The sequence below is a fragment of the Scyliorhinus canicula genome, chromosome 5, assembly GCF_902713615.1.
Source record: "Scyliorhinus canicula chromosome 5, sScyCan1.1, whole genome shotgun sequence".
NCBI classification, from domain to species: Eukaryota; Metazoa; Chordata; class Chondrichthyes; order Carcharhiniformes; family Scyliorhinidae; genus Scyliorhinus; species Scyliorhinus canicula.
Window position 1 is genome coordinate 11,921,658 of NC_052150.1, and position 13,401 is coordinate 11,935,058.

The 13,401-nt window shown below is 41.7% G+C and overlaps 1 protein-coding gene across 4 annotated transcripts in view; it reads left to right on the forward strand.

Annotated features, from left to right (window-relative positions):
- LOC119965773 (palmitoyltransferase ZDHHC3) overlaps positions 1–13,401 on the forward strand; it is a 45,850-nt gene that overhangs the window by 7,969 nt on the left and 24,480 nt on the right. For all 4 annotated transcript variants that reach the window (XM_038796586.1, XM_038796585.1, XM_038796588.1 and 1 more), the window contains exons 3-6: positions 7,877–8,001; positions 10,510–10,606; positions 11,664–11,745; positions 12,004–12,134. In XM_038796586.1, coding sequence (XP_038652514.1) covers positions 7,877–8,001; positions 10,510–10,606; positions 11,664–11,745; positions 12,004–12,134 — 435 coding nt within the window. The remainder of the gene's footprint in view (positions 1–7,876; positions 8,002–10,509; positions 10,607–11,663; positions 11,746–12,003; positions 12,135–13,401) is intronic.

Below are 13,401 nucleotides of genomic sequence, written 5' to 3' on the forward strand. Positions count from 1 at the left end.
ATCAATGAGTCTCCCTCCCCCTGCACTTTCTTATTCACACAGAGTTTGTGTCTTCTGCAAATGCTCTCTTGGGAGATTTGGATCTGCTTCCACTATCTTTTCAAGCAGCATATTCCAGATCATAACACATTGCATAAAAACAAATTTTTCCCCTTGTCCCCTTTAGATCATTGACCAAGCTCTTTACCTCTGTGTCCTCTGGTTCCTGATCCTCCTGCTATTGAGAATAGTTTCCCACTATCTGAAGGATCAACACCCTTCATAATTTTGAATTCTTCTATATAACCTTCCACTTAATCTTCTCTGTGCTAAGGAGAACAATTCACAGTTATTCAGCTCTCGCAACATAACTGAAGTTTATCCCTGAAACCATTAGACTATAAGACGTAGGAGCAGAAGTAGGCCACTCAGCCCATCGAGTCCTCTCCGCCATTCAATGAGAATGGCGCCATGTCTGATCTGATCTAATAATCCTCAACTCCACTTTCCCGCTTTATCCCCATAACTCTTCATTCCCTTGCTGATTAAAAATCTGTCGATCTCAGCCTTGAGCATACTTAACGACCCCAGTATCTGCAGCTCTCTGCGGTAAAGAATTCCACAGATTCACTCCCCTCTGCGAGAAGAAATTCCTCTTTAGGACATAGAACATAGGGGCAGCACGGTGGCCTAGTGGTTAGCACAACCGCCTCACGGCGCTGAGGTCCCAGGTTCGATCCCGGCTCTGGGTCACTGTCCGTGTGGAGTTTGCACATTCTCCCCGTGTCTGCGTGGGTTTCGCCCCCACAACCCAAAAATGTGCAGAGTAGGTGGATTGGCCACGCTAAATTGTCCCTTAATTAGAAAAAATAATTCGCTAATCTAAATTTAAAAAAAAAAGGACATAGAACATAGAACAGCACAGAACAGGCCCTTCGGCCCTCGATGTTGTGCTGAGCAATGATCACCCTACTCAAACCCACGTATCCACCCTATACCCGTAATCCAACAAACCCCCCCCCCCCTTAACCTTACTTTTTAGGACACTACGGGCAATTTAGCATGGGCAATCCACCTAACCCGCACATCTTTGGACTGTGGGAGGAAACCGGAGCACCCGGAGGAAACCCACGCACACACGGGGAGGACGTGCAGACTCCACACAGACAGTGACCCAGCCGGGAATCGAACCTGGGACCCTGGAGCTGTGAAGCATTTATGCTAACCACCATGCTACCGTGCTGCCCTGAGACTGCCTTTGTCTGTCTTAAATGGGCGACCCCTTAATCTGAGATTATGCCCTCTGGTCCTCGACTCTCCCACAAGAGGAAACATCCTCTCAGCATCTCTGTCAAACCCCTTGAGAATCCTATATGTTTCAATAACTTGCCTCTCATCCTTCCAAACTCCAGTGAGTGCAGGCCCAATCTACTCGACCTTTACTCATAAGGAAATCCCTCCATACCTGGCATCAGCCTCGTGAACCTTCTCTGGACTGCCTCCAATACCAGTATATCTTTCCTTTGACAGGGGAACAAAAGCTGTTCAGTGTTTCAGCTCCATTATTCTTCCTACCAAAGTGCATAACTTCACATGTTCCTGCCTTGTATTCCATCGGCCAGGTTTTTGCCCACTCGCCTAACCTGGCTATATCCCTCCGTAGACTCTGTGTCATCCACACCACTTGCTTTCCCGCCTATCTTTGTGTCATTTACAAACTTGGCAATACTGCATTCACTTCCCTCGTCCAAATTATTCATATATATATATATTGCGAATAATTGTGGCCCCAGCACTGATCCCTGTGGCAATCCACTAGGTTACGGTTGGTGTCCCCAGGTGCAGGTGTTATTGTATTTATTTCCCCCTCCATCCCCACCCCCTTGAATGTTTATTTTTGGAATATTATTTGAATGATCGCTGCTTCCAAGAGGATCTTTTACTCTGTAATTGTTTATTAAACCTGCTACACATTCCAAATCCAATATAGCCTGATAGCTGGTTGGATCCTCAATATATTGTTCTCGGTAACTGTCCCGAACACACTCTGAATTCTTCCTTGTGGCTACCTCTGCCAATTTGATTTTCCCAATCTACATGAAGATTAAAGTCACCCATGATTAAAGCACTACCTTTTTTAAATGGCTTCATTATCTCCCAATTATTTCTCCCTCCTGCAGTATTGCTATTGTTTGGGGGCCTGTAGACTACTCTCATTGTCGTCTTTCCCTTGTTATTTCTTAACTCCACCCGTATGGATTCTACATCCTCCGATCCAAGATAATTTTTTTGCCATTGTACTTATTCCATCACACACTAACAATGCTACCCCACCCACAACATGAGCAAGAGCAGCATAGGGTGTTGTGAATGGTGTTCTTACAAGGAACAGATCAGGATAGTCTTGAGTCGGCAGCATGGTGGCGCAGTGGGTTAGCCCTGCAGCCTCACGGCGCCGAGGTCCCAGGTTCGATCCTGGCTCTGGGTCACTGTCCGTATGGAGTTTCCACATTCTCCCCGGGTTTGCGTGGGTTTCGCCCCCACAACCCAAAGATGTGCAAGCTAGGTGGATTGGCCATGCTAAATTGCCCCTTAATTGGAAAAAATTAATTGGGTACTTTAAATTTAAAAAGAAAGAGGATAGTCTTGAGTCTGGAATCAGAATGGGTTAGCATTCAGAATTCGGAACAATTGTTGCTTTCCTCCAACGTGGCCAACTGCAACACCCTCACCTCTGTCCCATCCGAGACCAGTTAACTTGGGTGATAAAGGTCGCCAATATACTCTCGCTGTGACACACCTTTCATGCTCCAACTTAACTAGGCACTGGACTTCGCTGAACTTTTATCATCTTTACGGTTGTAATACATCTTTTTAATGAATTACCAGAAACTGCACAATAAATAAAACTCACTCACAGATGGCCTCTCTCTTAGTCAAATGGAAAAATCTGCTAACTTAAAGGTACATCTTGGCTTCAGTCTACAAGAAGCATAACAGAGATACATTACTTAATTAACAAATACGTTTTGGAAAAAAATCAATAGTTCAGTTTCATTTGCTGCAATTAACAGGCACTGTAGTCTATTGAGGGGCACGAGATTTCTCAGATTAAATATAACCAATCGAGCTGCAACTTGCACTACAAATTTCTAAACAGATTACTGAAATAATCTTGCACCTCAAGATTTCTACAAATTTAGGTTTCTGCTTTTTGAAACTCTTCTCGCCACGAATCCTGTACCCCATACCATTGATTCCATCTCCCACTCACTTGCACCACCCATCTGCCAGCCATCGCAAAGACCTCAACCTCCCTGCCTTGGCCCATCTGCTGATAAAGCCCCCGCCCTGCCGTCGTCAACAACAGGCTCAACTGCTCCAGCTCTCTGTCGTCCAGCACCAATTCAGCTCATCCAAAACTGCTGCCTGTATCCTAAATACCATCAAGGTCCACTCGTTCATCATCCCTCTGTTCATTGGCCTACATTGAGGCTCCCTGTTCCCTCAACATCTGCAGTTTAAAGCTTCCATCCTTATGTTTAATTCCCTTCATGACCTTGCACGTTCCTACCTCTCAAAGGTCTTCAGCCTAAATATCCTCAAACACACTTGGCTCCTCTGGCTTCAGCCTCACCACTGTAATCAATCGATGTACCATTTGTCAAGGTTCTCTGTTTTGATTATTCTTTTCGTCTACAATGTACATACTGTGTACATTCCCTCGGCTGCAGAAAAATACTTTTCACTGTACTTCGGTACATATGACAATAAATCAAATTATGAATGGCGTGTCACCAGTGGACCTGGCTTATATTTCTTTTGCCTCCACTTTGTCTGGTTGAATGGCTTGCTTGTGCTCATTGCTAAAGGTGCTGCAGAAATGCATGGGCACTCGCCAATAATGGCCTCATGCCAGGGGAGGCACAGCTCCTGTGGAAACAGAACCCAACTAGATACGTGTCTTTCAAAAAGAGCAAGTGACCAACAAGAAGCAAGTGATGGTGTGTTCTTTGGTTGCTTTACTGTCTGTATTCTTTGTAAATGGCTACTCGTATATGGTGTGTGTAGCATTGGGGATTTATCGAGTGAAATGCTTTGAGTTGACCGTGTGGTTGATGGGAAAGAGCTAAGAACAAAGAGATTTTAATGGATCTCCTGGGAGCTGAGTAAAGTCTGAGGCAGCATTTTTGTGCTGTTGATTCACTTTATTTATCTGATTGTGTGCCAAAATAGCAGAAAACAATGCTTCTTGGAGATTTAAATGGTTTCAATATCTTGTGTCCTTTCTTGACGGCAACATGTATGAACTGTCTCTCTTCCCAGCCACCATCCAAAAGTCGACAACCCTTTTCCCAGGCAACCAATACAGTTATCAAACTTCTCTTGCTGAACCAAACTGTAAGGTGACTCCATTTAAGCTGCTGTTCTCTTTCTGACCCCGTCTCATACAGCATGTATGAAAAGCTTTGATTGTAAGTTGCATGTTTAATACGAGTCATTTGCGGGTGACTTAAGATGCTGAAACGTCTGTGAACGCCACTTTGCCACTTAAGTAACTTCACCTAAACGGCATTCTACCTCCAGTGGGTGTGATATGAAGAAATTTGTGCCCCTCGTACAGCAGTTGCTTAACTCTGAAAGTGGTTGCCTGTTATTGAAACGTGTCACTCCACCTGTGGTTTCGTATTTGAATTGGACAAATGTAATTATAATTATAGCCGATATGACTTCTGTAATTTTAAATATGTAAGTTTCTAAGTTATAAATAACAAAATATATTATGCAATTTCATAAATATGTGCAGTTTTGGTATCAACATGGTAAATGTGTGTATCTTGGATTAACTGGAACAAAATTAGCTCAATGTGATAAATGAGGGAAGCAAGAGCTATTTAAGGCTGAAAAATGTTTGGAAAGGGATTGCAGACAAATTGGATAACCGTGAAGGTTATGGCAATTGTTTTTAGACCTAGGCCAAGCTGATTCATTAGGGATATTAGGAAGCATTCATTATCAAACTTGGTGCCATGGTCATCAGAGGATTGTATTGTATCCATGTTTATTTTAACGAGCACGTTTGCTGTTTCTGTGCCTGTGCAGTTTTCAGTAAAGTTAGTTGAGCGCCCAGCAGTTGAAGGCTGATGAGATAAAGATGGTAGCAGGGTCTGGAAGAGGCAAAGCTTAATGGGAATGTGCCTCGAGTCTGTTGTGTCTCCATCTTGCAATGCTGCTTGATTCCGGCGTATAATCCAACTGTCGCAAGAGAATCATCTTGTTTCCCTTTGACCACTCAATAGTTTATCAGGCATTTCAACAATCTGATAACCGGGTAAACGCAAGACTTTGAGTTTAAAAAAAAAAGTGGAATATTGGAACTCTGTTAAATAATAACTAATGGCTTTTGTGGAGCTACTGAATACCAGCAAGGGCTGGTTTAGCTCAGTGGGCTAGACAGCTGGTTTGTGATGCAGAACAAGGCCGGCAATGCGGGTTCAATTCCTGTACCAGCTTACCCAAACAGGTGCTGGAATGTGGTGACTAGGGGCTTTTCACAGTAATTTCATACTTGTGACAATAAAAGGTTATTATTATTATTACCACACTCCGCAGTGTTTGAATCTGTGTGTGATTGTTATTCAAACAAAGTGTAGCTGCAGTATCTAGGCCAACGGCATATTGTTTTTGGAAGTCTGAATATAGGATACTGACAATGTGACATTTAGCTGTTCTATCCATTTTTTAACAAAGGTCACTGCATTCAGAGCAAGCAGGCAGTATGTCCTACATTTGCTTAAAACCAGATAAGGTACAAGGAAGCAATTATTTTCAAAATTGTTTTGAGCAAAAAATGAAACCTCTGCTAGTTTATTTAACTTGTCTGTGTGTTTGGCCCAATAAAAACGACATAACACCTTTTCAAATCCCCTTTTAATGCCAGACCGCAATCCCCTCAAACAGTTTTAAGACAGTTTAATTTTTTGCAAGCAATGTCTGACCTTTTCCTCCTACCCCCACCCTCTCCACTTTCTGCTCTGCCACTAATTTTCCTTTCTTCTGAACAATGTTTTATGCAGGAATACATCCTCAGTGGTTAGCAGCTGTCAAGGTGACCATTCTTCACCTTATCCTTTGAGCTATACAGTCAGTAAGTAATACCGTGCGGCCGAACCTAATCCTCTTGTCACCTTGTGCCCACATGTGCTTCCCAATATGCATTATTGAACAGCAATTAGGTTGTCAACTTAACACCAGACCAGGAATTGTACCTGAGACCTTCTTGAATTTTTTATTTGTTGCTCATGAGATGTGACAAGGCCAGCTGTTACTGCCCATCCCAAATTGCCCCTGAGAAGGTGGAGGTGAGCCACTTGAACTACTATAGTCCATATGATGGAGGAACATCCACAGTGCTGTTAGGGAGGGAGTTCCAGGATTTTACCCCACTGAGTGTGAAAGAACGGTGATTTATTTCCAAATCAGGGTGGTGTGCAATTTGGAAGGAAACTTCCAGGTAGTGACTGTTCACCAAATTGTTTGTGTCAGAAGTAGCCATCAGGAATTCCAAAAGAGGAATTCACTTAGTGCCATTCTCCCACCTTCTCTCTGGGGGACTAACCACTCGCTACAAAAAAGTTTTTTTCCATATAATCTTTGCTTCTTTTGCCAATCATTTGCTCAATGTGCTAGTTCCATGTGACTGCTGCTCTTCCCACTTAGGCAATAGATGTTATGGTTGGGAGGTGCTGTCACAGCTTTTGGGGAGTTGCTGCAGTGCATGTTGCAGATGGCACAAATTGCAGCCATAGTTATACTGTGGAGCGAATGAATGTTTAAAGTGATGGATGCAGTGCCAATTAAATGGGCTCTTTTGTTCTGGATGGTGTTATGTTTCTTGAGTATTGTTGTAACTGCATTCATCCAAGCTAAGTGGAGAGTATTCTATCACATTCTTCACTTGAGCCTTAAAGATGGTTTGAAAAGCTTTGGGGATTGAAGAATGATCTTGTCTCCTGACAGTATTTCTGTGGCTGATCCAGCTTCTGGTTAATTGTGGCCTTTAGGATATTGATGGTGGGCATTGAGGGATGGTATTACCATTGACACAGAGAGGTGCAGAAACTGGTGTTGTAGATGGATGGTGCCCAGTATTTGTGTGGCATAAATGTTACTTGCCGTTTATCAGCAAAGGTTGGAATCTTGCCCAGGTCTTGATGCATGTAGACTCCTTCATCATTGTAGAATTCAGTACTACTGGGTGTGGTACATTTTCATTGACTGCTAGGTGGGGCCCTTAATGCACTACATCATTGACTTAGGTGAGGGAATGAAGAGTTAAAAATCCAGTCTTGTAAACGGCACTCCGTTAGGAAGGGTGGTCCATCAAGTGATGGGACAGCAAGTTACATGGACCAATTGAGTGCACAGACAAAACTACAGCCAGTGGAGTTTAATGTTAGGAAGTGTGAGGTTGTCCACTTCAAATCTGAGGAAAGTAAATTGGAATGTTTCTCCTTGTCCTGTCTTTTCATTCTGCATTCAAAGGATCAGCCTCAACTGTGGCTTCTACATCATAGGCCATGTGGAATTTGAAAAGTAATACAATTTTATGGAAACGACATGCTACTCTTTTAAAAATTAATCTTTCAGTTGAGGGAAATGACGTCCTTGATTTGCTTTTACATGCACTGAAGTCTTGATGTCTGCTCATTTTGTAAGTGACTTTAATCTGATTTCAGCCAGCAGCGTTTTCACTCACTGGATTTTCTTTATGGTGTGTAGCACTTGCAGTGTTACATTACTGTATGGAGAATAACTAACATTCAGAGCTGAAATACGGCAAGTTACATGTTTGCTTGTGCTAACCTGCTACGGTTTTACATTCACTATTTGGCAGGGTGCCGTACCAAAAGGGAATGCCACTAAAGAGTTCATTGAAAGTTTACAGTTGAAGCCGGGCCAAGTGGTGTATAAATGTCCCAAGTGCTGCAGCATCAAGCCAGAGAGAGCACATCATTGCAGGTAACGACCCCAGAAACAGTATGAAACTGAATCTTCTCTTAAATCCCCTTACATTTGTTGTATTTGTTACCGTTTGCTGTCTGTGGGTGGGGTGTAAATTTTGAAGGAAAATGTGAAAATGGAGAATAAAAACATTTATCAAAAAAATAAAATTCCCTTACATTTGTATTTGCAAACTTCGCAGTTACAAAAGTAAAACCTCCTGAGCAGAAATCCCTGGTTAAAATTACCAATTTTAGCAGCATAGTCTCTCTAGATCAGGAGTTCTCAACCTTTTTTAACCCATGGACTCCTTTTCCTCTTAATTTTTTTTTGTGGACCCCCATAGCCATTCCACAAAAAAAAAAGCTTCTTATATGCGTGGTAAACTAATCCTTATATTTTGTCTGATGACTAAAGTCCATCTACCTTACCGTGAGGGTTGGAAACGGATTAGCGGTATTTTCATACGTTGCCAAACTTATTCTAATATGAAAAGTAATGAAAAAAACTTTTTACTAAATTGAATTAAATTACTCTAAAAATAACCAATTCATATCAAATATACACAGTTTCTAGTGATTACTGTGTTAAATCATTCATTAAACTTGTCAAGGAGAAACGATGGGTGATTTTCACCTCTGTTTGTTCTAGGTAACTTTAAATTTACGACACTGTCAAATGTAAAGTTTTTCTCTTCGACTTGATTGCCATAAACAATTCATAGCTACATGAATATTTCTACTTTTAGTATTTTAATATGGCGTAGATTACTGTAAAAATTTAATTCTCAGTAATAACAATTGTTCTGAAGTAGAATTGCTCTATGGACCACTAAAATATCACCGTGGACCCCCAATTCGGTATTTTTTTTGTGTGGACCCCCAGTAATGTTACATGGACCCCCAGGGTCCATGTGGACCCCGGTTGAGAACCACTGCTCTAGATTCATCATTGCGTCCAATATATTCTGCTAAGATTGAAAGTAAACTAAAATGCTTTATTTGATGTACCTTGTGCGAATGCATGACTCCAGATGTAGCCTTAATGTCCTCCGGCTTGACGTAGTTCAAGTAATTTTGCTTTGTTCTCCTCTTTGTAATTATTTAGAACTCTTGGAGCTCTGTATTTATGCTCGAGTAGTTTTGCAAATCCATTATTTGCAGCCAGGAAATAGGCCACTTGTTAATGCTGTGAACCTTAGTCACCCTGCTTAAATAACAAAAAAAGTAACTGTAGGTCAGTCACCAAGTTGCACAGAGTTATTTAATTTTCATGATGAAGAGCAATATATTGGGCACTGCTTAATCTGGAAATGAGAAAATGCTGAACTCTGAATATTGGTTTCTCCACTAAATTGTTCGAAATAGTAGAATAAGATTGCTAAAGCCTATTTAAGGTCAATACTTCAGAGGAACAAGTTTCATAAGATCTTATTACATAGCAGAGATAAAATAGTTTTTTGTTTAATTCACACAGCAATAGGAACATTTTTTTAAGTTTGAGAAACAACAATATTAAGATGTCTGGTAAGAGTAGAACATCTGATCTGTACGAAATAGACTTGTTGAAGTTAAGCCATGCCTGGTTTCACCAGCATAGCAATAAGTATTGTCGGTCTTTTTATAAGCGGTAGTGCTCAGAAAAATCTTTTATCCTTAAAGCATTTTGCTGTGGTGCTATTTCCATTTGGCTTGATTCCTAAGTTAATTCATTTATTTTGTAACACTTGACTTAGCAGAAAAGTTATTGTCAGCGCAAAGAATTTGGAAATAGAGGTTTGAGTATTGTCCACATTATTGTATCAAATGTAATCTTAATGTAGAAGGGAGTGACCATGCCAGACATTCATTCATGTGTGCTGTACCTGAAGGCAGATACTTGGCTCATTGTCTGCTCTTGCTTCACCCTGAGCTCTTTTCTTGGCAGTTTCTATAGTCAGTGGTAGTTTGCTATCCTTTTCACTCTCCCAGGGTAGAGCAAGGAGGCAGGTCTGAGTCTACCTCTGCTGGAACAGGAACCAATCCCATGCTGTTGGCATCATTCTGAGCTATCCGGACCCCGTGTCAATGAAATATTCAAATGTAAAAGTTGCGTAGATAATTGGAGACTATGTAAATCTGCAAATTTTAGTTGTACCTACATCAAAACTTAGATTTTTCTTTCCCAGCCCCTCCTGCCAGTTGATTTGTGATTACAACAGTTTTGATTTGTGAAGCGCAAGTTGGCTACCAACCTGGCGACACTCGCTCTGGTCAACACCGGCTGCGCACCTAGGAAAAAGAATGAGGAGAATCAACAGTAAATTGGGATACCATCGAGAAGATTGGCCCATTTCAATGTGGGGAAAGGAGCAAAGAAGTGTATTTTATTTGGGGCAGAATCCACTTGTGTTTAAAGTTTATTTTTAAAAATCCGAACACGGGGCCACTGAATTGTTACATAACACGTTGACTATTGAGGAGTTGCTGTAAGAAATTCTGATTAAATGGCTGGTGTTCTTTTCAAATATTCCAAATTGCCTTCCAGTGTATGCAAGAGATGTATTCGGAAGATGGATCACCACTGTCCCTGGGTTAACAACTGTGTGGGAGAGAATAACCAGAAGTACTTTGTGTTGTTTACAGTAAGTGTGGCTCACTTCCACCTGCTAGAAGTGACATCTCTTCACATGCACAACCTTGTCCTTTGCCGGCAGAAGGAACACGTCATAAGAACTATGAGTAGGCCATTAGTCCCCTCAAACCTGCTCCACCATTTAATGATCATTGGTGATCTGATTTTTAAAAAATTATAAAGTTAAAAGTACCCAATTCATTTTTTTTACAATTAAGGGCCAATTTGGCACGACTAATCCAACTACCCTGCATATCTTTGGGTTGAATCATAGAATTTACTGTGCAGAACGAGGCCATTTGGCCCATCGAGTCTGCACCGGCCCTTGGAAAGAGCACCCTGTTTAAGCCCACGCTTCCATCCTATCCCTGTATCCCACCAACCCTACCTAACCTTGTAGGGGTGAGACCTACGCAGACACTGGGAGAATGTGCAGACTCCATACAAACAATGACCCGGGTCTGGGATCGAACCTTGGTCCTGGGCAGCAGTGCTGACCACTGCGCCACCATAATCTGATCTTAACCTTAAATCTGCATCCCGCCTACCCCAGATAACCTATCACTGCCTTGCTCACCAAGAATCTATCCGCCTCTGCCTTAAAGATATTCAAAGACTCTGCTTCCATTGCCTTCTCCGGAAGAAAGTTCACACTTTGCGCCCTTTTCAACTAAGCAAAAACGTAGAGAAGTTTATCCTGATGAGTGCAAGATGAAAAGCTTTACTAGCATGTCCTTTTTTCCAGCAATATTCAAGTTCTGTAAGCAATCAAGTTTCACATGTTGCAGACTATTGAGTTGCAGACTATTGAATATTTATTTTTCAATATCAAGTTCTTCGCTAAAATTATTTCATTTTATTCTGCTACCTGTCATTAACTTTGTTTTGTGGCATCACTTTAGACATTTAGTTTTGTTCTGTGGACTTGTGCCTTTGCAGTACTGTACTTGAACTGTGCTCTCTCAGCTCCTGTTTATACACTGTTGGCACATGGCACCAACATCTAAATTTTAATTCACATTTAAGTAAATTACTAAAAGAAAATGTCTTGTGCTCTTATGTTTCAGATGTATATAGCTCTGATATCACTACATGCCCTTATCATGGTTTGCTTCCACTTTCTGTATTGCTTTGAAGAGGAGTGGACAAGTAAGTAGAAATACAGAAATCTTAATTTAGTTAATCTTTTTATTGTGTGTGTCTGCATGAATCAAAAACAGTGTTGCTGATATTGCATTTTGCCTGTTCAGGTGAAAATTAACACTTTTCCTGAATCCCTAGAGCTTTGATCAATGTTGTGCTTTGATCAATATTGTATCATGAGCTACTTAATCAAGCCTGTGAATTACTGCTGAATCGATGCGATGTATTTGAGTTTGATGCTAGTTTTATCCTTTGCTTTCCTAGAATGCAGTTCATTTTCCCCACCATCCACAGTGATACTACTCATTCTCCTGTGCTTTGAGGGTCTTCTCTTCCTTATTTTCACTGCTGTGATGTTTGGCACCCAAGTACATTCTATCTGCTCTGATGAAACGGTGAGTACTTAACCTTTTTAGTCCATTAATGTCCTTCCACGAGCATTCATCACATATACGCAAACCCCAAAAACAAATGGACTGTGAGCTATGCAGCTGAACCATTGAAACGTATAAACTTCTGACAGGGCTGGACAGCCTGGATGCAGGGATGTTTCCTTTGGCTGGAGGGGGTAGAACAAAAGGGGTCACGGTTCCAAATGGCCTACCCCATATCCAGAAACTGAGATGAGGAGAAATATTTTGCGCTCAATTCGCTGACTATCTTTTAAGAAATAGATGGATTTCTAGACTTCGGTGGAGTGGCCATGCTAAATTGCCCTTAGTGTCCAAAAAGGTTAGGAAGGTTATGGGGATAGGGTGGAAGTGAGGGCTTAAGTGGGTTGGTGCAGACTAGATGGGCTGAATGGCCTCCTGCACTGTATATTCTATGTTCTAAAGGTGTCGAGGGGTATGGGAAGAGTGTTGGAACATGGTGTTGCGATAGAGGATCTACCATGATATTGAATGGTGGAGCAGGCTCGAAGGATCCTATTTTCTATGTTACGCACCCGGTTGTGTGCTGATCAGCAGGACAGGCTCAGCATAAAGTTCCCAGTCTGCCGTCAAGGGGTAGGCACCAAGTGGAGGTGAGATGCTTTCTCCTTGTTTGAAGGTGCTTTCCTAGAGTGAATTATCGGGCAGCATTTTCAGAGGTCTGGAGGGAAGTCAAGTAAGGACCAAACTTGCACTTGCCTAATGCCTTTTACCTCCTCGGGATATCTCAAAGCGATGCGCAGCAGTTAACTGCTAACTTGGGCAAGCATAACAGCAACCTTGTGCACAGCAAGACCTCACAAATATCAATGACCAGTTAATCTGTATTGGTGAGATTTTGGGAGATTAATTTGGCCTGTACACTGGGAGTGTACACCTGATTTGATCTTTTAAGATCCCCACTTTTTTGAAATATTTTTTATTTGCCTCCTTTTTCACATTTTCTCTCAAATTTACACCCGCCAACAATAAACAATCAGTAACAAATATGTCAGTCCCCTTATCAATAACAACGATCCCATCCTCCCACCAAACCCCAAACATTAGCTCTCATGTTCACACAAACAAATGACAAAAAGGAATCCGGGATTACCCATAGTCGCCATTAACACACACAGCCCCCCTCCCACCCACCCGCCCCAAATAATGTTCGATGCTATCCAGTTCTTGAAAGTGCATAATGAATAATGCCTATGAATTGTAGAACCCCTCCATCCTTCCCCTCAGTTCA